Source organism: Leguminivora glycinivorella, chromosome 10, assembly GCF_023078275.1.
Source record: "Leguminivora glycinivorella isolate SPB_JAAS2020 chromosome 10, LegGlyc_1.1, whole genome shotgun sequence".
NCBI lineage: Eukaryota > Metazoa > Arthropoda > Insecta > Lepidoptera > Tortricidae > Leguminivora > Leguminivora glycinivorella.
Genome location: NC_062980.1, coordinates 12,092,962 through 12,120,365, shown reverse-complemented (window position 1 = coordinate 12,120,365; position 27,404 = coordinate 12,092,962). Strand labels below are relative to the sequence as shown.

Genomic DNA, 27,404 nt, shown 5'->3' with positions numbered 1-27,404 from the left:
CTCCGCGCGGTGTATCGAAAACTACTCTCCATATGCACCGAATACATGCGAAACTGGTAAGTATTGGGCTGGACAGTCGGGGCCGCGTTTGCGCGCTGTGTTGACGTGTTGAGTTTGTGAGAAAATGACGTCAGCACCGAAGACATATTTTCGTTACTGTAGTGTTTATGGGTGTATGGAGAACAGTTTTCAAAATGCGGAAATGTCAGAATGTTCTTTAGAATTCCTAGACACCCAGAAAAGTAAGTGGTTGTTATATTTTTGCAGTGTTAGGTACATTATTGCTTACGTAAATGGCGTAAAAGTGAGATTTAAAGCTAGAATGATACATTAAAATCAATAAGGATTTATCTGTAACGACATTTAGGTAGATGCTGCGATCTATCTAGCTCGAAAGTTTGGTACCTACTTAAATATTGTGCAAACATCTATTCAAACATTTTATGTAAATACGATTTCGTCAGTATTTAAGAAACAAACACGTACTTGAATCTTTATTAGATATAAAGGTAGAAAGAGTAGGGTACTAGCATAGCGCCATACACAGTTACTACGAGTAGGACAGTAGCACAGGTACAACCCTGCGTGACCTTGCGCAGTAGTAACGACCGCGTCGCCGCTGCCGGAGATTAACTACTGATTTATCCTTATACTGTGCTTGAGTGAGCGTAAACTGGTTTTAGCATTCAAGTCGCCAGCGCATGGTAAGCGATAGCGATAGGAATGAAACACAAGGAGCCAAAACAATCGCGGTGGCAGCACCGTCGCGCCACTCGCGCCACGCCGGCACGCGCGTACGCAAACTTCGCGCATCACGCCATCACCGGCGCCCAATCAGCGCCGAGGTGATTTGCCGCACCAGACTTGAAGCGTTGCAGCGCGAGCGCAGCGGCTCGTAACGGAACGGTAACGTGTGGTCATAGTGACGAAACGCATGTTTAATTCGAAATGCCAATATAGACGCTGACCTTCATTAATAAAAGAAAATAACGATCAGCACTTCCCTATTATGATTATGACTAATGCAGACCAAAAATATAACGCTGTTGGCAACTTACACGGATGTGGGGAGCAAATAGCCCTAAACTAGAGGGATGATGGGGATTAATAAAGTGTCAATCACAGACATGTAATGGGATTCGGGACTTTCACGGGGGTAATGAAATCGTTTGAAAATGGGAAAGCGCGTTTCATTTCCGGCATCGGGACGGTGTTTGCTGTGGATGACGGATCGCCCCGGGGGACTAATGGCTAAGGATATCGATTGATCGTTGGTTATACATAGCGATGTTTGGTTAACCAACACCTTAAAGAGTCCTTAGACTGAACTATATATACTAGGGTGTTTCATGTTTGTATGGGAAAAATAAAATTGTGATATTTTTTCTGACTTCGCTCGGCTTTCGGTTCTAGCTTATCTTAAACGCCTATATACCAAATTTCAAGTGATTTGGACGTTGTTTAGAGGTCGCACTGGATGAACAGTTTGAAAAAAAGTCACTAAAAAGTAATGTTACTCAATTTTATTTTTAAATAATAATAATAATAATAATAAATCATTTTATTGATCAAAAGGTACATGGTACATGGTACAATGGCGCCCTGGAGACTGCGTTAGTTTACACTGTGTTGCAGTCCCAGTGGATGCCCGAATTACATGCTCGATTAGATAGGTATTGAAAAGAACAATTAGACTTCATTTGTAACACAGAAACGGAAATTAACATATATTACTAGGTTGGTACAACAGCATGCATAATTGTGTGAGTGTGTGTGTGTGTGTGTGTGTGTGTGTGTGTGTGTGTGTGTGTGTGTGTGTGTGTGTGTGTGTGTGTGTGTGTGTGTGTGTGTGTGTGTGTGTGTGTGTGTGTGTGTGTGTGTGTTTGTGTGTGTAATAAAACAATAGAGTAGTTGTAGCTTATTTGAAAGTAAAGGTAAACTTATTAAACTTATAATACAATAGTTGTAACATCCATTCTTGATAAAATAAGTCATCATCATCATTTAGCTTACATGTGTAAGACGCAACCTTATCTTTTGTTCGCAAGTAGTAACGCATTTTCTATGATGTTCGACGACTTTCAGCGAGAACCGTTTTGCTCTTCATCTTTGACTGGAGCGTTAATTTTTATTATTAAATATATAGGTATACTTACTCTTCTTTGCGGTATGATAGACTATTGTTAGACTATCGACCAAGTCTGGTGTTAGGGCTACAATAATCGCTAACATCCTGGACATTAAATAGTTCGAAGACAAAAATCAAAAAGGTAAGTAGGGTCTATATCCCGGTCAATATACTTAAGTCAAAGAAGGATCTTGTTTTCTTCTTTGTCGTCACACTCTTGGCAGAGTGGTCGTGGTCGTCACATCAGGGGTGGTAGCAAGCTTAACAATGCATCGATATTCCTTACGCATTCGTAGAGTGGGCCACTAAGTGCAGCCTTGACTTGGCTGGTCCATCGCATCTGAACCTTGTCCAGGATACTCTTAGCTTTCTTCTGCAGCACCACATTTCTAGGAAATCTATCTTCTTTTCCCTTGAAGTCCACGTCTCAGCACCGTAAAGAAATATGGGAAAATTGGGAGATACTAATGCCCTGACAAGTCGCATTTTAGTGGCATTTGTGATGAAGATTCTCCATATTTTGCCGAGCCGGTCCATGGCGGACCTGGTGATAGCCAATGTGCCGTTTGATATCATCCACCTATCCTGTTATCAGTGCCCCGAGAAGGCCGAGAGACCACTGCTTCATGCCAAAAACAGGACAAAAAACAAAAAAAAACTTGTTCCTTAGAAGGAAGTCGAGCGTCCAAAAAAATACCATAAGGAACCTTGCCTAGAAACTAAATGCCACGTCAACTAGTAATTTTTTTAAAAGAACTTGCTTCAATATAAAAACTTTTCATTAAAATCACTTTTAAACCACCTACTACAAAAAGTTACATAAGTTTTGTTTCTAGCCTTTCCTGCGCCCATACTAACTTCTTCAGACAAAAGTTGCCACAGTGTGCGACCTCTAAATATTGTCCGATTTATCTGATTTTTGGTATATGGGCTCTGTATAGGTGTAGAAACAAGAAGAAAAGCGAAGTCAAAGATAAATCAAAATTTTGGAAAAATGAAACACCCTAATATATACATAGCTTCTTGACTGTAACTTTAGAGGAGTCACATTATAAAGTGTTTTATGGGATCGAGTAGGGACCACAAAAAGGGTATTAGTGTGTGATCATGGTTAGAGTGATAACCGTACTGAGAAAATAATTACCTAACGGAAAAAAACACATGCTCGACGACGGTTTGAGATATGCAATGGAAGCATTGAAAGAGACAGTTACCGGTTTAAGATTTTATACGGTGTCACAGAACGTGTAAAGTTGGTCATCATGTGTTGTAAAATATAGTGCGGGATTTTGAGCTTAGGTTCAGGCCAGTCGCATAGGCATAGAGAAAACGTCGATGACAGTCAGAGGTTTCGTATCGTTTACCTGCACTATTGTCTGCCGAAATCTTAAATCACACACGACAGCTATGAAAGTCGGCACTCGGCACGTCAATCTATCTGAACGCAACTAGCACTATTCTGACGGATCGTGACAGCACGCGTGACTCGGTACAACTACTAATAAACTGAGAGGGAAAAGTTTTGGGAATCTTGACAAGGCAATATACTTTGTAGCACGAATCAGTTTAAGTAAAATAATTAGGTGTGGTCAACTGTCGTATTTTTCTATAATGTCCTAATCCCAATATTTTTCAAAGTTTCCTGCATTATATTTGATCTAATCAATAAAGTCAATCAATCGATCGATCATAAATTGATTTTGTCAATTGATAGTTTGATCATTAAATAAATGACTATTTTTAAAGATTATTTGCGACCGAAATTTAACAATAAGTTTAGATGACTAGCTGCTAGGCTAACGAACAAAAATTTGCTTAAAAATATTCGACTTTAATTATGGGTTGCTATATAGTCGGGTAGCGATAACTTTTGAGGTTTCGATAATATTCACGTTGCTTATTTTTTGAATATAGTTTTTAGACTATTGATCAAATATAAAAATAATGTTTTGTGCGTTCCTAGGTACTTGCTTAGCATGAACTTTAGGTATTTCTCTTTTTAAGCAGTGTTCAGTCAAAAAAATATTCGAGAAGAAATTATTTGTATTTGTCTAAAAACAAAGTGGTTGCCGATGTATATATGCATTTTGTGCAATTTTCATCCATGGGTTTAATTATATTAATTTTTTTTTTAATATTGATCCTAAAACCCTTAAAAAAATATTAGAGTCAGTAAGTGAAGTCTTGTACGATTCAGGGCATTAAAATATCTTATTTTTTTAAAAGTGTGCGACATTCATAGATTGCTTATATTTAAAAAAAATATTTTGTAATAAAAACCCGTTCAAATCCTCAAAAAAATTTTCATGTTCATAAGTTGACGTCTATATTATTATAATATAATATCGAGTCATCAAATTTAATTTGTGCGGTTTTGATCAATGGGTTTTCAATATTTGACGATATTTCAATAGCAAAGTATTTTAAATTTTCGCGCAGTGTGGCGCGCAACCGATAACCAATCAGGTTAGGGCGTGCCACTGGCGCGACGCCGCGCTACCTCGCGGCGTAAGTACATACGTCTCGTGCGCAGTCATGCATAATTTAGGGTTGCCAGATGGTCGGGATTTGACGGGATTCTCCCAATTTTTTGCATGTCTTCCCAATTAAAACTTACACATATATTACTGAACTTTATTTTTTTACATTATTAACGAAAATACCAATCTGTATATTTCGAAAACACGTGAAGGTATCGCATCGAAAATATGATTTCATTTTACATTTCCCTACGAAATCCTCGTAATTGCGGTAAATTCGCCTTTCTCCCAATATGGGGGTAATTTGATCCAGTATAGTATCCTATTCATACACCGTGATTATATTTATTATTGTAACTATTAATTTCAGAAATAAAACTATGGAAACGGATTAAATCGCGTATAATGAATTTAAAATACATCCCGACGTTTCGAACTCTTTACAGCGTTCGTGGTCAACGGGTGACTGAGGAAAAAATTAAAATGTGCAAAAGCTACCCACTTACAAGAAATATTAACGAACCATGACCACAAATAATATAGATTTCTAAGGCAGGTTCACACACTATTAATAAAGCTAGTTATACAATATTCAAAAAATTTACCATTACTCTGTTAAAAAATAATTAACCAATTAATCTACACAAAATTGACAAAGAAACAAACTGCAAATGTCCAACACCATACAACACAAATGCCTCACAGCCTTCGTCGTGCTTGTTAATTAATTATTTTTTAACAGAGTAATGGTAAATTTTTTGAATATTGTATAACTAGCTTTATTAATAGTGTGTGAACCTGCCTTAGAAATCTATATTATTTGTGGTCATGGTTCGTTAATATTTCTTGTAAGTGGGTAGCTTTTGCACATTTTAATTTTTTTTCCTCAGTCACCCGTTGACCACGAACGCTGTAAAGAGTTCGAAACGTCGGAATGTATTTTAAATTCATTATACGCGATTTAATCCGTTTCCATAGTTTTATTTCATGAGTAACTATCGCGGTAACCGAAGACAATATTATTAATTTCAGTTTTTCGTTACACAATACAGGGTGTAATTTTTATAACGGGAAGTATTTAAGGAAGTGATTAACTGACCATAGAGCTGATGCAAAACCCAAAAAAGAGTAACGTTTTTTTTTTCTATATTTTCCTAGATTTTATACACTGTGTTTTTATTGAATTCCGTTAACTTTAAGGAAAGGTTCTTTAGGTCAAAAACAATTATTTATCTATGAATATATATATTTACATATGAATTATCTATCGTTTCTTGATCAAATCGGAGAAATATTGCAAAAAGGCCAGGTCAGAAGTACTCGAAACCGACGTGCGTGGCGTGTATAAGAAACGTTATGAAAGTGTGTGAAGCGAAAGTGGTTTGTCAAGATCGTAGTAAATGGAAATCCGTGATCTCTGCCTACCCCTCTGGGAAACAGGCGTGATTGTATGCATGTATGTATGTATGTTATCTATGAAACCAGCGTCTTAACTTGTACGGTTATCGATCTATTTAAAAAAATAAATTTAATTACTGGACACGTGTGTGACATCCTATAAAATTTCCTAAAGTTAAATCCGTGTGAGAAACAAGAATAAAATAACATTCAACCAGTGTCTAGTAATTGACGTCACATGTCATAATAAATAGTATTCTGAAAGTATAAAGGCCGTACTACACTTTTTTTTTACTACACTAATTGATTCATTAAATTTATTTTTAAATTACTTTCTTTTTCTTAGAGAAATTAATTGTAATTCACCTAAGCAAACTTCCCTTAAAGTTAACGGATATCAATAAAAACACGTTGTATACCGGGTGGTTCCCGATAATGAACCTAACTGCATGTCGAATTTCATGGAAAACGAAAAAAAAAACACGGTGTATGAGTCATACAGTCAAATTAGACTAACTTGGGTTCTTGCTTAGAAATAAAGTCATACCGTTGTATAAACTACTTACGTAGGTACCTTAAAGACAATTGACAGATTTTGACAGTTTTAGTTCAAAATGTCATTTTGACAGTTTTGGCCCAAAATATCGTTTTGACAGTTTTGACCCAAAATGTCAATTTGACAATTTTGAGCACCAATGCCAAGTTGATCGTTTTAACCCAAAATGTAAATTTTACATTTTTGACCCAAAATTTCATTTTTACATTTTTGGAGAAAAGTGACATTCTGACATTGTTAAGGGCAATATGACCGAATTGACACAATGCAATTTTGACAGTTTTGACCAAAATATCAATTTGACAGTTTTGGCAGCAAATGACAATATCATCGTTTTAACCCATAAATATTCCCAAAGTGTAAAGAGAAGTCATTCCGTTGTCAACACGACAGATTACACATACCATAAAGGCAATTGACAATTTTTGACAGTTTTGATTCAAAATATCATTTTGACAGGTTTGAAATTAGACGTCAATTCGGAAGTTTTGATCGAAAATATATTTTGACAGTTCAACAGATAATCGCCAATTTGATCGTTTTAAAGCAAGTGCTAATTTGACAGTTTTGCCCCTACATTTAATTTTTGACCCAAAGTGACATTTTGACTCTGTTGAGCCAAAATTTCAATATAACAGAATTAACACAATGTCAATTTGACAGTTTTGACTCAAAATGTCAATTTGACAGTTTTGACCAAAATGACAATTTTACTTTTTGGACCAAAATGTCAATTTGACAGTTTTGACCAAAATGTCAATTTAACAGTTTAGACCAAAATGTCTATTTGAAAGTTTAGAGCAAAAATTAAATTTGACGGTTTTGACCAAAATGTCAATTTGACACTTTTGACAGCAAATGTCAATATGATCGTTATAACCCAAAATGTAAATTGAAGTCATTCCGTTGTATAAGATATAGTACCTTAATGGCAAATGATAGATTTTGACAGTTTTGATTCAAAATGTCATTTTGACAGGTTTGATCTCAGACGTTTGACAGTTTTGATCCAAATATATTTTGACAGTTTGGTCCCAAAATTTCATTCTGACAGTTATGACAGCAAATGTCAATAAGATTCGAGCCAAAATGTCAGTTTGATAGTTCTGAGTGTTCTGACTCAAAATTACATTTTGACAGTCTTGTCTTGACTCAACATGCTTTTTTGACATTTTAGACTCGTAATTCCAGTTTGACATTTTTTACCCAAAATCACATTTTGACAGATTATATGATCAAAATGACTTTTGACAGTTTGTTTGTAATAATTATATAATAAAGTTACTTTTCAGTACAGATGGTGTTTTTTTTACGCGCTAGCGCGAGAAGCATAAGTAGAGGAAGACTTCGAAGGGCCATCTGTACTGCAAGACGTTGTATGATACACGTGCGAAAAAGGAAATTCATAACTCATATCAACTTAAAATACTCCCTCCGGTCCTGTTTTAATTTATCGCCCCTCGTTTCGAACTTCCTTTTCTCCGCACTTGTATCGTAAATCGTAATGTCTATTATAAAAATAAAATAATGTACAACAAAAAGCGATATAGCGGGTGGATATGAAAAATGTCATTTTGATATATTTTGACAATTGTCAAAATAAATTATACAGATTTCGATAAATGCTTTTTGCCGGCCGGGACCATAATATTGATACTAATTCGTGTTACGAGTAACAAGGCACGCTAATTTTTAATGGAATTATTTTATGCCTGAAATAATTTATATCTGGGAAACATAAATATTATTTATTTAAAATGCTACTCTAATACCGAACACAACAGGCTTTGAATTAAATAGCTTCATTTGGGCGCACAGTTTAAATAAACGCGTTTTATACGCAACGCGTCTTTGTCGATTGCCGAGAGAGGTCATTGCCCTTCCCGCTGCCGCGCTGATACCTACACTACCCGCGCCGCGTGGATTGCGCCCGCTTGACTCGATCGTACGCAAATAAAATTAATATTAATATCGTATTATTTAAGGAGCAATTGATTAAACTTGCACAAATTCATGTATCTTATTTATCATGTCTTTTAAGTTGATGAGATGTAAACTCTAGTAACTCTAATATTTTTTTGTAATGTTAAGATTACATTTTGGCTAAATTATTGCAATTTTAATAAAGCAATTGTTTAAGACAGCACAATATCAGTTCATTGGCATATTTTAAGGAGTCAAAGCGACGTTTCTTATTTTTTTTAACATGAATATTTTTTTGTATCTGTTTCGCTAGGTATGACATAATACCATATCGCAATTGACAAAATTTGCACAAACTACTTATACATGTTAAAAATATCATTCTAAATCCAACACAGTTACATGTTTTATCTCGAATATTTTTTTGAGCAAATTAGGTCAAAACAAAATTATAACGACAATTTACCAAATTACTGAAAAAGCAACTTACGTACTTTGCACAAAACGAAATGTAAAATGTATAAATTAACAATGTATCTATTAACGAAAACAGAATCGACTTTAATATTATTTTAACTTAGGGCTCAAAATATAGCCAGCGCCGCAGGACTAATAAAATCGTTATCAAGTAAATAGGCAATTAAAACCCGCGTCGGAAACTTTCCTGCGTAACCTTTTTAAGTTGATAATGTAATCTCGTATTGAATTCGATAAATCGATTAAATTTGTAATTTGCCAGATTCACGAGTGGCGACTGACTATGTTTTATCAAAACAAAAATAAATCTCTTTAACCTTGTCACCAAATATTGTAGAAGCCGATTGTGTCGATAGTCATAATAAGTTCATAACGACCATTGAATTGTAAAATCGATCTTGAATCTCGTGTAAGGTTATGCTTTTAGGTCAGATTACCTAGAACGTCACATTTGCTTCATATTGATTTTCTGAAACATAAAGTTAGGCTACCAAGTATTGCAACTGTGTAATATTTCTGCCACGGCATGTTATGCAGTTGTTGTGTAAGGTGACGCTTACTGCGAATACTGGGAACTTTGTGTTCCCACTGCGTCTTCTATTTCACCAGACTATAAAGACTTTGAAGACTCGTAGTTGTTTCGAATTTACAGGTCAAGCAATACTGGATACAGAGAGGCGACGTAGTAGGGGTAGTTCATTCATGTTCTGTGACATGCAGATCCACTTTCACGAACGGCGTGTAGGTGAACATTTCTTTGAAAATTTTCTTCATTACCTCTCGCTGACTGACATGAGACGTCAACTAACTGAAGTGCATTAACATGCGATTCGCTGAATGGATGATATTATTTTACAAACCCCGCATTCCTTTCCACCGTTGATTATAGACAGAGGGAGTTCAGAGGTGCAACACTGTTCGAAAGACAAAGTTAAGTTATATTCAGCGTAAATGACACATTTTTTCCAATTTCTTCCGTTGCCGCACTTGGCACATATCCATTCCACTTTTTAAAGTTTCTAACCTACTTAAACGAAATCATCCAAGCATTCCATCTTAACATGTGAATTTAATACTTACTTAACTCACTAATTAATAGTTTCTAATTTGGTTGGTAAATAGAATGGGTAAAAAACATTGGAATTCAGTACCCTCTAAAGCTTCCTGCTGGAATAACCTGTCGAATGTTTTTAATAGGTAAAACGTTTTCATAATACTTAAATATGTTTATATTTAATGATGTATCCTGACTTCCCGACAGAATACCTGATACAGTTAGTGTATTAGTTTCTATACCTAGCTCCTATACACGAAGTAAAAAAAGAGAAAAAACGTTTCGTTCACTGTGCATGTGCATCTATAGAGAAAAATATTCAGTTCAATTGTGTTGAACTCAAAACTCAACCCATTCAGGCAGAAAACTATATTCGTTCAGAAATAAAAAACAAACTAAAACACTCGCCACTCTGACAACACAAACTTTTATTAAAAGTTTTATTATTATAGCCCTCTCAACAGACTTCCGGACTCCGCTTCTTAAAAGGTTATAAAAAACTTTACTAGTCGCTAGTTAAAACTTTCATTTTCAGTTCTAAAAAAATGTACATTTTGTTAAAATGTTCAGATAATAGGTAATCACATCGAAAGTTATAATAGTGAGTAAATTAATACTGAAGATAAGTAGCTGTATAGATGGCTATAGCAAGAGTATGAAGCGTACCTATTAGTCTTTTTTTTTATTTCCAAGGAAACTTACGAACAGTTTTGTACTTATTTAGAGCACTATAATATATTTCTAATAATTTAAAAAGTTGCGTAATCAGTTTGAAAAATGGCGGTATTGAAAGTGGTTCGGCGACGTCTAGACGATGGTGTTATCAAAGGAAGGCGCCGTCTGGATGCAAAAACTCCCATGGGGTGAATGTTGCAACCAACGCCCTTTCTATGGGGAAAGTTACCGGCGCTAATATAATTAACATTTATTGATTTAGTTCAGTTACCTTTTCATTAACAAATATAATAAGCTCAAGATTGGAAATACGCTGTAACGTTATTCACAATTAACTGAATCAACTTTGTCAATATGAAATAGGAAACTACGCGCATATTTGCAAATAAATTTTGCAACTTACACACATTAGTAATTTCACTACCCTCATTGAGTCCATTTTATTGTTTATTAAGTACCGGTCTATCAAATATCAACGCAAAATTGCAAGTTGTAAAAATCAACTTGCGACACATAATTCTTCGAAACTTTATCAATGGACTTGCATATGCATATGCATAAGTGGCATTCGTGGGAATCATATTGAGCATTTCAAGTGCATAATCTATTTCCATATCTTGTTTCGCTAACTTGCTACTTCGAAACATACATAAATTATAGTTACATTATATTATTTACCAACATTACAAACAATCCGCGGGACTTCCGGTTGGGACGCCATCTTAGCGGTTTCGTGTCGTGAATAATTTATTTTTCTTTTACTCATTAATGTTGTTTAAAGTGTAATATTGATAGCTTATTATGCAGTAAACTAATGGTGTAGTGAGAAGCTGATGAAGAATTGTTCTCGAAACGCGTTTAGCCTCTTTTTTGTCGTAAACGGCCGGTAGTCACGTGGACTCTTGTAAAATCTAGCTATCAATTTACAAGTGCTAAGTCACCGTACAATGTCGTACTTACTGTACAAAAATTACTAATATTAGCTCATATCACCTTGACACTGGCGAAATAGTCCCAATGGACTGAAGCCATTTAATTTTAAAAACTGAACTGAACTGAACAAACAATCCGCGTCTGCTGATGAGGCGATCGCAATTTGATCAAGTGTACTTATTTTGACGTCATTAAAGTCATTGATAGCCAAAGACCTTCATGTTGAGTACGTACAAGCAGTTTGTATAACACCATTTAAATACATGCATACAAGCATGTCGATAATTAGGTACGCCACTGCAAACTTTCACCGCTTCTTGATATGTGGGTATGCTGCAATAGCTGCAACAAATTGTAACATGACAATGTTTTGCTTGTAGTCTTTGGTCAAAGAAACTTGGGAGGTGCCAAAAACAGAATGATTTGTTACTTGAAAAGTACACTGTAGTCACTGTATTGCAATAGCTTCATGAATCATGACATTGGCAAAAAGTATCTCAGACTCTCGGTTATTTATGGCGATAGCTCTCGTTAACAGGTTTATAAATAGCGTAGGCCTAATTGATACTAGAAATAATGAGAGAATAGATAAAATGTCTACATTTTATCTATTCTCTCATTCTTCTTCTAAGATAAAATATGTTATATGACTTTCTAAAACACCTTCAGCGAGTTTGACCCTTGAGCCTTGACAGACCGCAACCACGATGATAACCGCATCGTACATTACCCTGATGCGGATCTAGATTATATCACTAAGCAAAACAAACACTACAATCTCTTTGCACACCGTTTGTAACACGTTTATGTATAAGTTAGTGTCAACTTTACACAAAAACAGGTTCGTGTCTTATCTCATTTTTATGTCGTTGCTGACTGCAAATGTGCGAATTTGCAGCTTGTACTGTTACCGCTAAATTTAATGGCACTAATAAGTTTTCTTGTTTAAAATCTTGTTTCCAGTAGTTGCCATTTGGTAGGTACATGTGAATAGGAATAGCCCTATATGTATTCGAATGTTGTTCGTAGAGTTTGGTACTGGTTACCTACACTTAAAGCGTCGGTGGACGTTCTGAAAGGTTAATAACATACTGTTTGTTACCTTGTCGGTTATTCAAGCAAAAGTAATTTAATCATGTAGGTATTATGCAACTAGTTAAAATGCAGACAAAAGCAACGTGAATGAGACCTTTAAAACTTCGGTATTAATCGATGTTTTGGGTCAACTGTTCATCAATCTCATTTTACATCCCTTTGAACTTAAAGACTGGAAACCAGTGGCCACGCTATTACTGAGTTTTATTATCACTCTAATTGATGTGAATGTTTACTTTACTATCCAAACAAAAAGTAGCACAACTGATGTATCAAGCCCTTATTGTAGCTACGACTTGAAATCTTTTAAGCAGTTATTTTGTAGAGTAAATGCTCAAGTGTTGTTAACTTAACGTTACTTCAATCATCATCATAAATTTAAGAGCTGGGCTCTTGTCGGTGAAGCAATCTCCAGCTATCTCTTTCCTGGGCTTTTTCTTTGACAGTCTGATACTGTCTATCTGTGTGTTATGTGTCGGTCTGTGTGTGCTGGCAGCCTGTTACTTCAATATGAACACCGTTATGTCGCAATGTTAACTTCATATCTTATTGATAATTGCGTTAACTTTCCAATAACACTCACAGACGGTAAATATTGAATATGACCAGGTTGCGATATTATGTCAACGAGGAATGCCAGTGCAAGTAAGACTGACTGACCGGTTGCCTTCTGAATCACCTAACAGAAGCCGTATCAGATTACAGAAAACCAAAAATCAATGCTCGCTGGAAGGTACGAGTAGGTATGTGGTTGCACGCGCGCGTCGACTTACTAATTCGAATTAACATTCTTTGGTTCAACGTTATTGGATTACATGCATTTCTAAGCGACTATCTTTTATTGTTTAGCTTCTAAACTAAAAATATCCTACTATTGTTCAAGAACGGAAAGCGTTTTATTTATTTCGATATAAAAGACTTCCGATGTTGGGGGCCTTCGCATGAATTGCAAATAAAAAGCAAACACGCTTAACTGACCATCGGTAAACTAGTCATATTGACAGTCGATAACGAGCTGTTGACTGTAAGAAAACTTCAACCGATTATTTTCCTTCAACTAATACAAATAAATGCCAATTATATTGCCATTACTTAATGCAAGGACACTTTTACTAAGTGTCTGTGGTCATTAATAACAGACCAGTGCAGCTGAGTTCAGCCAAATGTGCGCCCGTGCAATGCATTTGTCGTTTAACAATGATTAATAGCCGAACGAGACGGACATTATTGCCCCTTACAGTGTCATATCTATAATGCTACAATTAAACCAATTATTGGCCAATAGGACGCTTGACCCGACCTTAATATCATTATCATACAACATACGGGTTTGATATTGATCGTCAATTATGTCCGGGTAGATTTGTATAAACATATACAAACAGAAAGATAAAAATATATTTCCGGAATACTGGAATAAATTGCCAATAAAACAAAATGAACAAATAGTTACTACATTATTATTATATTTTATGAATGGCACTCTTATTTACTACATTCACAACAAATGTTTTGGAATAACTCCAGCATTAACTTGTTTACCAGCCTCAAACGCTTCTCAAACGGATCACACGCGGCACGCACCGTTTTCTTCACATTTCATCCCAAATACTCTCAATAATCTTTTTGAAATGATCTAGGTTTATGATTTTATAAAAAATCAAAGCATGTATGACCATACAAAGTAGTCTAATACGCCTAAACCTGGAGGCCTGGGTGGCCACTCATGTTTCGGATAAAAAACTGCCAAATTAGTCTGAAACTACGCTAGAATACCATAAACAAATATTTTTTCTCCAAAAGTAAGTACAATTCATTTCGCATTTCATGAATGTATTTTATTAAAAGGAATATACTCTTCAGTTTAAATAAGAATTTGATGGCCTGTGATCCCAAGTATTCGGACTTATATTTCCGGAATACTGGAATAAATTGATCAAATTTTTTTTTTAAATAGGTTCAACAACTTAGCGTTATAATTTTATAAATTAATAAACAAATAAGCAGTTCATTTCGCATTTATGCCAAATAGATTGCCTCACACCGTCATTACACGGTCTGTTGACTTCCGGAAGGATTTACAAACAACAATTGATATATCGGAATTTGGAAGTAAATTATTCGTAATCGTAACAAACATAATCGGGTATTACGAGTTAGTTCAATCATAAACTTCCTATTACCACACTGATGTTGTTGGCAACAAATATGGCATCAGTGACAAAAATACACAAGAACTGATTCCATTCAAACGAATTGGATCTTATGTCAACAGGTTGTATAATATAGGTACGTATTGTATACTGTGTCTCATAAGAATCTAATTGAAATTTCTTTTGTTATAAAAACCTATGCGCTCACAATGGACGTGTGAATCAAATGTTTTGATGATACTCGGACGTGAACTTTGACGCACAGCCTTGCAATTTACTAACAAATGGAAAGCGTGCTGTAATGTGGTAATCATTTAGTCGTCTACCTGCATATTTAGTTATCTTTCGATTTGAATTTATAATATAGAGCCAGAGCCGTCATCAGAGAAATATGCTTTACGTACAAAGGGCTTTCTATCAGAAAAGAGGTTTTTATATCCTGCTTACCCTATTCCCTATTATATTAGATGAATATATTCCCTGATGTCATACCTAGTTGGTCAAACACAGTTCAACACGATAGATAATTAGATAATCACATAGTATAATAGCGGATGTGTATAATTTTCATTGAACAAGCAATGCATTGCCAAGGTATTTAAATTTCTAATAATATTTGAACAGTTCTAAAAACGGGATCCTTCTTTTTAAGAGGGCTCCCGCGAAATGGTAGCTTTCATTTTGAGTTTCATTTCAATTTTAACGTAGGGCACCAAATACAATGAAAAGTTACAAGAACACTCGAGAGCAAAGGTCTAATCATGCAGCACACATGAATAGGCTTAAAATAATTGTATAAATATAATAAATACTGACGCAACCCGCGGCAAATCTTTGGCAATCATAAATTGAACGTTTGAAATCAGTACTCACGGATAATAATCTCCGTCTTGCAGAACTAATTAACCTCAACTGGTTCAAGTGCACTCGAGAGCACTCGGTGCACGATACCGGACAGCTGTAATGCATCAGATCAAAGAACCACTGTTACCGGCCGAGTAAAAGTCCCTTTCATTTATGTACAGTCAGATACAGTACTTGTGTAATACAGCATTGTTGCTCTTGGAAATTTAGTATCTTTAGAAGAAAATTAATGTTCATGATAATCATGAAGTTTATTTTCGTTAAATAGTAGCGCGTTGGTGTCTTTCTTTCTGAACCGCGTCCACGTTTATAGGTACATTTTGTAACAAGAGGTTTTCGTATGGCATGCCACGTTGAAGAAATTAAAGGTACTGTACAACGAAAGTTTTACTAAGAACTCTATGGCAAGCCATTAATTACCTGATTACTCATATTAAAGTATATCATTGAATGATCTTACACGATAGCTAGCATTATACACGCGTTCTCTTTACATATATCACGGATCTGGGACCATTCATCAGTTTATTATGCACATTTTTGCCTCCTCTCTTTTTTCTACTTCATTAGGCATCACTTCACAGGCAAGCATCACTTCGTAAGGTGCTATTATCTAATGTACCAAGTGCTTAATTATCAATTAAACGATGCACTGATCAGTATGAAATCACTTCTAAGTATCTTTAACGGTGTCTTGTCACATGACATGTTTAGTAGATCTAGAGGAAATTATTCTAATAAAGACTGATATACACACGATAAGAACATTATTTACGCTTCGGGGGACATAGCTTAAATATCTTACTACGCTCAGGATTCCGCATTAGAAAACTAAAAACGTGTAACTTCAAACTATTTTTTAAGTAAATTTACGGCAATTTTTATTTGTAATTGACTTGACACCAATTGCATGTTGCATTGATGTATTTAAACCCTTTCCAAGTATCATTACGATCGCTTTTATCACTTGACATGTCTAGTCCATTGCCGTAAGTGGACGCATGTTTTTAAAAGCACAGACCACCAACGTCCAGTCAAAATAGTCAAATGCTCAAGTTGTTTATTTTTAAGATAACATTTAATTGAAGTGCCTTGGGAAACCGCCCAAACACCATTGTATCGGGTCTATGGGGACACCTGATATGAAAGGATTCAAGGGGTTTAACGTGGCTGTGTAATGCTGGGGAGTGATTGTAACTGCTTTGGAACGCAAGTGAACCAGACGACCAGAATACTTGAGGTCTCGCATTATGTACACTTGTTAAGCCCTCGAGATTCGATTTACACTGGATTCCCTCAGCGTTGGATAGGCTTGTACGCGGCAAGCCATGTTAATACGTCGAGAACAGTGAACACATAAAATAAATCCTGGTGGAACGAGCGCAACGTAAGCCCATAAATTTGATCTGATCCTATTTGATCCCTTCATATGATGCATGTGAGCGTCCCGATTAATAATAAAGCTTTTATGTTTAGTGAAACCAGTATAATTGTGGTCTGTTATTAAGTATCTTTGTTAGGTTTAAAGAGTTCCAAGTTACTCAGCGATTGTTCGATTAGCGATGGAAATAAAATAACACTGCACGCACATTAGGATTAAAACTGTGAGGGGGAATAAATATGAATATTAATGTTGAACGCTAATTATTAATCTTATAGATTTATAAACCGTTTTTAATCGGCTTAAAAACAAACAATCCGAACATTCTTTTCCATAATTTATTGCTTTCGTAGCACAAAAAAAACAATAGCATTTAAGAAGTGTGTTTTATTTATTTTAATAGCTTGTCAGGCTTTTTAACCTTACATTATTAGTTATGCAACATTTACTGGGAGTCGTAAAAGTATAGAAAGGACAAGTTTTATGTTATTCGATTATTCAACATAAATAAGCACAGAAGTTTACGAGTTACAAAACGACTTCAAGGGGCGTATTCGATATTTTTTGTGACACTTTATGACACGGCGACCCATATGCACACTTTGAAGTGGCGATGTCACCGGCGGGTATAAGAAAAACTTCAAAGGAAACTGAAGTAAACATAGGGCGAGGATGAAGTTAATATACGGTAATGTTAATAAGCTAAAAATATATGTACTGCATCTAAAATAATGACGGTTATCAAATAAGCAAGATTGTAAGCGCATAATGAATATTTATTACTTTTTGTTTTTTCGTCTTTCGCTCAACTGTGCCACGGAGGGGGTTTAAATTTTCACAAAACTCAGCATATCTCCATTTTTCTTTTGTGACAATAAAAATTTAATAAATAAACAAAATAAAAAAGCGAGGTCACAAACTGTCAAAATTATTACCGAACAACCCCACGTATTCAGGCGATAAAAAGCTTCATAACCGACACCCCAGCATACCCCTGACTGGGCAAAGCTAGCATAAGCTCTCCCATATTTTATTCATTAAACGGACACCCGAGCCACGCAGTAACTTGGTGAACAAATGGGGACAACCCTTTTTATTACACGCGGTGTAACTTATATCAATAGCCATTTAGAAAACATGACATTTTTAGGGTTATTGTTTAGTTGGATTTTTAGATGAAATTTGGTCAGAATAAATTGAATAGTACAATTTTTTTATATAACTTATGTACATAATATTTATATTGAACTAAACTAAGAATATGAAGGGTGAAACAACTAGAACTATTTTTTATACATGCATGAATAGAAATACTCCAACGCTACCTTGCCTAGGCAATTAAAATACAACAAATAAGCTGGTCACTAACACTAAGGACATTGCATAAATTAGAATTTAAACATAGGTATGTACTATGTAGGTATAACAGCGACTACGATACATTTTGGTTTTTATTTATTACAAAGAAAATAAAGGTATTGTCGGCAATATTTTAATACACAAAGCGGACTAAAAGTTACGATATAAAACTGTAAATCAGAAATTGTCCTTAAACGACCAATGGCAACATGATACCTTTTGACTAAAAATGCCAGAAATAGTTACCCAGTTCAGTACACAATAATGCAACTAATTACTCAACCAGCATTGTATTTGAACTGATTAGAAACAATTGAATGCAATCGTGAATCTTGAACCTACGCCTATACCTGACCTAAGGCTCATTAACATACATTAATATTTAACTTAATGTTTAATAAGCAAAGAATAGGTTTTTTTGTTGCCAGACATTCCATTCTCAAATAGTTATTCATAGTATCTTCCACAGATATTTAGCTAAGTGGGACACTCATTTGAGCCCCTTCACGTCTTCGTGACTAAAAATATTTGAAAAAAGAAAATCAGTTAACGATACTGTGATGTCTGACCTTCGATATGTGCCTAGAATATGTTGTTCACCTGACTTTGAAATTAGCACGTTTGGCTTTCATAATAAATCGCAATACCTTAACATGATTTTTTGACGATCTGTGTTGTGCTTGACATTGTAAAGTCACATTATTTTGAAGACCTGAGATTTCACCTCCTATAAAATTGCGAAGCATACTGTTAGTTCAAAGTACCTCTACTATTAATATTATAATAAATTCCTACTTAAATATGTCTGTGGTCCCTTCATATAGAGATCAGACCTCCATCATGGTACAGCCGAAATATTCGTTTTGTCACGTCACGTATAGGTGACTATGCATTTTGTGAAGTGCATCACAATAAGTCTCAAAGCGTTTGAATCACGAGTATCAAAACTACATTGTTTAGTGCATGCCTGTTCAAATACAAGTTGTGTAACAAATAAATAGGTAAGGACATAAATTATTTCGTAACAATTGTTACGATTTAAGTAGTGATAACACTATTTTGACGTCGAATCTAAACAATCAATTGCAATCTAGTTACAATTTCGACATGAATTGACTCAATTGACCGCCGGGAAATGAAACAAAAAGGAAAGCAATGGCGTCATCAGTGACGTCACAGATCACAGACAAATAAATTGCAGTCAGTCGAAGGGTACCTAGACTTGGCCAGACGGTCTGGCGCGCCAAATGCACCAATGGAACTGGATATCATAAAAGGTGACGTCACATCTGTGCTGTGACTCACTACTCCGCGAGCGTGACATGGTACGATAACTAGATCGGTTTAGATAGTATTCAACTTAGTATTAAATGTTTCCTAGCTATACATATGCCAAAGCGATAAGAGGCTGAACCACAGAACAGATTTATTCCGTGGGCTGAACTAACATTCTTATTTTGCGATAAGGCTTTAGTTAGACGAGGTCGACGAGTAGGTAAATACTTGGATTGCTTGTACCCTATTATTGCATGATACATTGCAGAACCATATCTTTCTGTAATTTCTAAAGTCCATAAAATCTGAATCTCTAAACTAAACCATCTTTATAGATACGAGTATAATATCCAATAGGTTTCATTCAATTCTTTTTATTTTGTTTCTAAACACTGTTTATGTTTTATGTCCACCACAGGACAGGCTGTGCCTAGTATGGGGACCAGAATAACACGTAACATTTTTTTATTTTAATAAACGTTTATTTTCATTTTAAGTTAATTATTGTAAATATTGTAATATAAAGTGTAATACGCCAAAAAAGTAAAAAAAAAGTTTCTATGTTTCATACAAGAAAAAACTTAAGAGACATATTTACTCGTATTTTGCGTCTGAGGCCGACGTAAAGAATTAGATTAAATTAGTCCTTTACAATGTGGAAAATGTGTAAAAACGTAGGGAAAAGTGTATTTAACTAGAAAAGCAAATAGTAGGACAATGGGCGGAAGACGCTATTTAAACCACTTTCTTTGAAGAAGCTCAACTTATTTAGGTTAGTTGCTCGAATAAACTTTAAACTACTCTCTTACGACAATTAGTCACAACCACTTAAAACGTCAGTTAAAACAAGGACTAGGATATTAAAATGTCTATTGACTAGTTTAGTTTTTTGTTCTACAGTATTTACAAAGTCGGTGTTAATGTTAACTGTCATACAAAAGAAAATAAATGGTCAAGGTTAAACGCAGTCACCTATGACGGTTTCAAGTTGCATAGGTCACAGAGATCTTATATTTCATTCTTGTAATGCAAGTTTATCGTACAGTCAGCTACAATATTTGACAGAAAGTACCAAAAATATCTGATATAAGCGCTGGTGTGGCCTACCGGTAAGAACGAGCGTGCGATTTTCGATCTCGTACAAATGAGTTTTTCGGAACTTATGTGCGAAATGTCATTTGATATTTGCCAGTCGCTTTTCGGTGAAGGAATAACATACATACATACATACATACAATCACGCCTGTATCCCATAAAGGGGTAGGCAGAACACATGAAACTACTAAAGCTTCAGTGCCACTTTTGGCAAGGAATAACATCGTGAGGAAACCGGACTAACTCCAATAAGACCTAGTTATAATGGGTTGGAAGGTCAGATGGCAGTCGCTTTCATAAAAGTAGTGCCTACGTCAAATCTTGGGATTAGTTATCAAAGCGGACCCCAGGCTCCCATGAGCCGTAGCAAATGCCGGGATAACGCAACTGCAAGGAGGATGATGACCAAAAATATCTGATACCTTCTCATGGTTAATATTAACGATGCGATGCGACACATCACACATACAATCTACTTTTGCTCTTGGTCCAATCTGAATTTGGAAGCCACATCAGCTCCTCGTCTCATTCCTCTCTGATTCAGCTAATTTTATCATACCTACCAGTGTAAAACAATGACTAACATTAAGTATAAACTTTGAATAATCTCCATAAAACCTTATCATTTATCTATCTTCACCGTTAAAGTTCTTCATTGTCAAACCAGGTGCCCTATCATTAGTCATATCTCCAGTATTTACATTGTGTTATCCCCAAACAGCTGCGTTCAGCAAATCGAGCTTCTGATTACTTTAAGATTTTAATCAAGATAAGGGTAAGGGTGGCAACACTGGCAACACTTGTTGAGCCCTTGGGGAATCTACCCTCGTCACACTTTATCCTATAAACATCCCGCATGTAATTAGTGCTCCGCAAATATTGTCAACTGCCTACCGCATTACAGATTCGTCTTTATAAAGTCGAGCAACACGAGCGTATCATAGGAAAATTTAGAATACAAGTCTGTCAGTAAGCAAGAAAAAAGAAAACTATATGCATCCTTTTCTTTAGGGTGCTAGAGAAAAGGATAACTAAAGTTTTCTTTGTTCTTATTTACTGACAAACTTGTTTGACAGAGTATAATAAGATGTTCACTTTCTGTAAGAATTTTTTGACGATTGATAGATAATGGAATTTCATACAAACCTTGCAGGCCAAGGCCGGCAGTCTTCTTTTTTAATTTCCAAACACAGATAATTGTGACATAACATCCAGGTATTTAGCCAATTAAAAAAAAAACTGTAAGGGGCTTTATAGACGTGCCGACTGCAACTGGTACGGGCCCTAGACAATATTTGATTTTGGGTGCGTTTTCATACAAAAAAAAATTTTTCGTTTTTTTTTGAATTTTTTTTTAACTTTTTGTTTTTTTATAAGCGTATACGGTGTATCAAAGGGGAACGAAAATTCGATTATTTTTGCGCTACGACGCACCGTTTAGGAGATACAGCCATCCAAAGTTACTATTTTCAGTAGACTTTATTTATTTCATACCATGTTTGAGAAAAGCACTATACATACCTCGGCGGGAAATGGGGTTGCCCGCCTCAGACCTATCCTATATATGTCTATATGTCTTCGGCCGGCAACCCCCTTTGTCCCGGCCTCTGTAGTAATGTACTATTACTTTGTCACATGTGATTATTGTATTGCTGATTAAAAATTAGTAATATTTATACTTAACACTATGCCAAAATTAAGTACTCTATACGGCCATCATTACCTACTTCTTCCGATTTCCTGTGTTTGTAAATTAAGTTGGTAATTTCCTTACATATTTATTTGTGTAATAGGGGAAAAACATCACGCCATAGGAAGTGGTTTTTGTTATGGGGTTATATCATCCTCTTCATTATTTTCTTATCAATGTAGCATTACTTTTTCATAAGTATGTAAATAGTTTCTGAAACTCTCGGTGAAGTGTTTAATAAGTGTTATGATTTTGGCAGACTTCATAACAAAGTAATCTCATACAGTTTATTCAAGTACGAAAACTACTGAGGCGATATTAATGGTAACAATAAAAATTATCCTTGTACAGAAATGATTCGTGATGTGTTAAGGTCTTATCACTACATTTAAATATATAAAAGAAGAAACTGACTGGTTGACTGACATATCAACGCACAGCCGAAACCGCTGGTCCTATTAGAGATTCCAAATTTGGCGTAGGTTCCTTATAAGGTGTAGAGGAACATTAAGAAAGGATTTTTCAAAATTCGCATCCTAAGGGGGTGAAATGGGGGTCAAAGTTCAACGTTTGAATAAAATTACTTTAAGTACGCGGGCGAAGCCGCAGGAAAAAGCTAGTTTCAGAATAAAAATCAAACAACGTACGTCCTATTTATGACGCCTTTCATTCATCGTGCTATGAGAACCCACGCACGTGAGCGCACCATGGAGATTAGGGTCCCGATTACGTGACGTCGACCTCTCCTCGCCTCTCACATCTCGCACTAAAGCCCTATAATTGCCTTCGTAATAGCCACCTTACAAAACCATCACTCGTTCAGGAATGAATGGTTCAAAAATGCGTTTTACGACTGTACGGTGATTGAAAGTCGAGTAATTCGTTCGATTACATGGAACGATTTGTAATGGCACTCTGCAGAGTATTTTATCGTGGGAGTTGCGTTTACAGCCTACGTCTATGCAACTTATTGTAAATAACTATTATGTTTCTTAATTATATAGGGAATAAACCTACGCGAATTGGTTAATGTAAGAAGAAAATTGACAAGCAATATATACCCGAAAAGTATGTACTTAAAGCGTGACCAGGAATATTATGATTATGAAATATATGACTATTGTCAGGAGGGCGCTGTTATTCTGATGTATGGGGTGACAGTTCAGTATAGTATGAAGAATATAGTTCTAATGAAATTCAGCAATATGGCGCGTAGTCATATATTTCCGGTCAGGCCTTACCAACATAATATATATGTATACATTTTATGAATATATATGATGATACGTACCTAAGATACTAACACTAACTCAGTTCATATTTTTTGTTCGGACAGTCGACAGTCGGGATCAGTTACGGAAACTGAACCGAACTTGGGAGGACTCGATAAAAACATCGTTCCTACTTTTACTGCTGATGGATTTCTTTGAATGTTGAACCGCTTCAATTTAACATTTTTAAATGCACTTTAAGTGACCATAAGGCTGTGATGACATATTTATAGGTTCCAGCTTAACAGATTTTAAAGCCGATTGCTTTCGTCTGTTGCTAGAAAATAGCATTTCCTCTTACCAATTATATAAATAGGTATACATATAAGGACCTTTATGTTAATGATTTCGTTAATTTCATTCTACTACTCTAGAGAGTGAACACGAAATGAGACTTGGTACTAGAGTACCATATTCATTCACAATCTGTAAAGTTCACTATTCAAACAGCTCTACCGTGAATATGTTGGGATAAGGGGTGAGTCGTGAGTCCATTAGGTAATATGGTGTAGATCCTGACAGTTCTATTCACATATTAAACATGTAAAATCGGGTAACTCAGCTCACGTAAAATTATCGAAGATTGCTCGACATGTTTCACTCCGTGACGAGGAGCATTTTCATTGAGCACGCGCGATGCCTATGGTATCCCGACGCAGACCCGATTTTACATGATATGTCAGTGTCTCACGGTAGTTCTATGCACGTTTAGCGTTCGGGCACCTCCAAAAATTACGTAACAAGGTCTGAAAAGTTGTTTACTTTACTTGATAAAGATTAACTGGCTTACAATTTTCCACGCAGGTTCTTATCTTTATCTACATATTGCGCAAAATGGTCGCATGCCTTACCAATTTTCAGTAAGTAATTTAAAAAGATTAGATTACACATTGTCATCCCAGGATGCTTGACTCATGAGCTTCGTTAATCTTTGTTAATGACAATGACAACAAATACGCTAAGCTAAGTGAAGATAACGCATACGCTTACTCACAGGAATACCACCATACCACCGAAAAATGCATTTTTAGCTACACAACAATAATATTTAACCGAAATTTCGCTTTTCGTTCACTATCGCAAGAATGCCTACCTAATACCTATTCAAGGGCGTGGCAGTGTAATTTTGATGTGTTCGATACTTTCGATAGTCCCTTCCCTTGAAAATGAAAATTTAAGGCCCCCCACAGACGGGAGACAAAACTGTTTTGTCTCCGTCGTATTTGTATGAAAAGTTGCGTCGCCTCGTGTGCGCACCTTCATACTAGCCCATAGACCGAGCGACGGAGACAAAACAGTTTTGTCGCCCGTGTGCGCGGAGCCTAAGGGATCCATAGAATACCAGTTCGCGTGAAGATATCAGCCTGATGTCGTCCAGCGAACTGGTCGCATATAGAATAGATCCCTTAAATTTCGTTTAGCTGCCTCTCTATGGCAGCGATAAGAGCGATAGAAATGCAAATAACGCAATTTTAATTAAATCATAAAATTACCATTTTCAGGATACCTACGGCCCCGTATTTGATTGTGACAAACTCATAAATTATTACGATCTTCGAGGTCTAGTACCTACCTGAACACTGAGCTTCAAGTAATATCCCACAGTTCAGAAAAAAAACATGGTGAGGTGGCAAAAGAGAAATACAACGCAATACTACGCCACAGCAATTATAAAAGACAATAGAAAACTGAAATTGGAGGTCACAAATGATGGGCACAAGTAAATCTACAATAACTATACCTATACATAGGTTTCATGTGATTATAATATGTTATTGTGAGAGATAAAAGGTTAAAGTTTAAAGTGCATTGTATTTGAAAGTATGTATTTCCATAATGGTACAATGCATCAATATCCCCTACACTGTAGACACTGTAGCATACGTTTTTTGAGCCTACATTAGGTTCAAAAAACGCAATTTCAAAATTACAGTGCTTTTTGGATCACAATAATGCTACCATAAATTGAATTAGGAATCATGATCTCTTTCTCAAGTAACTAGCAATTCACATCCTAAATACGAGTCTTTTGCTCAATAGAAAAAAAAACTATCAAAAATTCATGTGCATCTTGTAGGTAAGTTTTTAGAAGTATGATATTTATTGTTTTTAAATAAAACTAAAAGGTCACATTCAAACAACTATTACATGAATAATTATGCAAGCATACACATTCAAGTTTAATTTATTACAATAAGTAAATAATAATGTGAAAACTTATGATGACTTTGGTAGCAATTGTAAAATTTCAAACAGGTGCGGGCAATAACCACCTGCAGAGAAATGGCCAATTCATATGCAGCTGTAACGTAGCATGCAATTGTTTAAACACAACTCGTCTCAGTAGTTGTGTATACATAATTATCATAAAATCATAAATAAGATGAGATGAGACATGAATATTCATTTTATGTGTGATATCAGTTTGAGAAACATAAGAAAACATTCGAGTTGTGAATTGAACCTTATAAGGCTTAATACAAGGAGAAAACAATGAATCGGCCCTAATGGGAAAGTGACTTATACCTTAGTTACCTTATTTTATTTCAAGCAAACATTCTTTTATTTTAAGAAATAAATTGGAGATTATCTCACCAGGGAAACAGTAACTTTTAGCTAAGATGTAAGGCCTTAACTCTATTTAACCCTTTCGTATGAGCTATGTCAATTAAAGTGTTACTTAATTTTTAATTATATCAATAATAAACTTTACTTACAGCATCAATTTTTACCTGACTAGGGCGCAACTAAATTAGAATTCTTATTTTATCTAGTGTGTATGTTTAAAAACCTGAGAGGAATTTTATTTCAAGGAAGTAAAAAATAATCCTGTTGAACAGGTAGATTATAACGATAGGAAAAAATAGCACCAGATACCTCTTTAACTACTGTCTTTTGCTTTAGTAGGCTCAAGACTTACCTGTCGGAGTTCTTCCAACCTAAACCCAATTAGATAAAAATTGGTAGCACCTACATTAGCATTATCAACATACGTTTAATGTATAGAATCACTTCAAAGCAAGGACTGGTCTCTCAATAAATGTGTCAATAGCACTTACCGGCGATGGTGAATCTGTCCATATAGTTGATGAGGTTGATGAAACATAGTATCCCGACCGTCATGTACTCGACAAAGCTGACGTCTCTTAGATTATCCCGCCGCCTCGCCTGCTTCTCCTGCAGCAGAGCCGTCGCCGAGTCATTGTCCCCGTTGCTAACCAGCTGCTGATTAGAAGTATTAGGTGTTATACCACTCGGGTCCATGGTGCTCACTACATACACTACAGTCCTTTCAGTGATAACGATAACCGCTTTCTGATTAGGTAACAGTCAGGCCGAAAATTTCAAAAAACTACCATTCACCAACTTTCACGACTTGTGCTCGGTTCAAGTATAACTAACCACTGAGAATTAGGAACCGTCTTGATTAGTTATTTACTAAATTAGAATGACTACTAATTGTTACAGTATTCGTAGCATAATTATAGAGTAGTTCTAATGTACGTCAGCCCTATGCACCTATGGGGTGTCCTAGGACGATCAACAACAACAACAACAACAACATTTATAAAAACTCGTCCCGCCGACGTTCGTGAC

At 35.6% G+C, this 27,404-nt stretch overlaps 1 protein-coding gene across 1 annotated transcript in view; it reads right to left on the bottom strand.

Annotated features, from left to right (window-relative positions):
- Nucleotides 1-27,311, bottom strand: part of LOC125230181 (protein spinster) — a 46,081-nt gene extending 18,770 nt beyond the window's left edge. Inside the window, 1 exon segment of the mRNA XM_048135244.1 lies at nucleotides 26,867-27,311. Coding sequence (XP_047991201.1) covers nucleotides 26,867-27,071 — 205 coding nt within the window. The 5' untranslated portion in view covers nucleotides 27,072-27,311.
- Nucleotides 27,312-27,404: the final 93 nt, after the last annotated feature.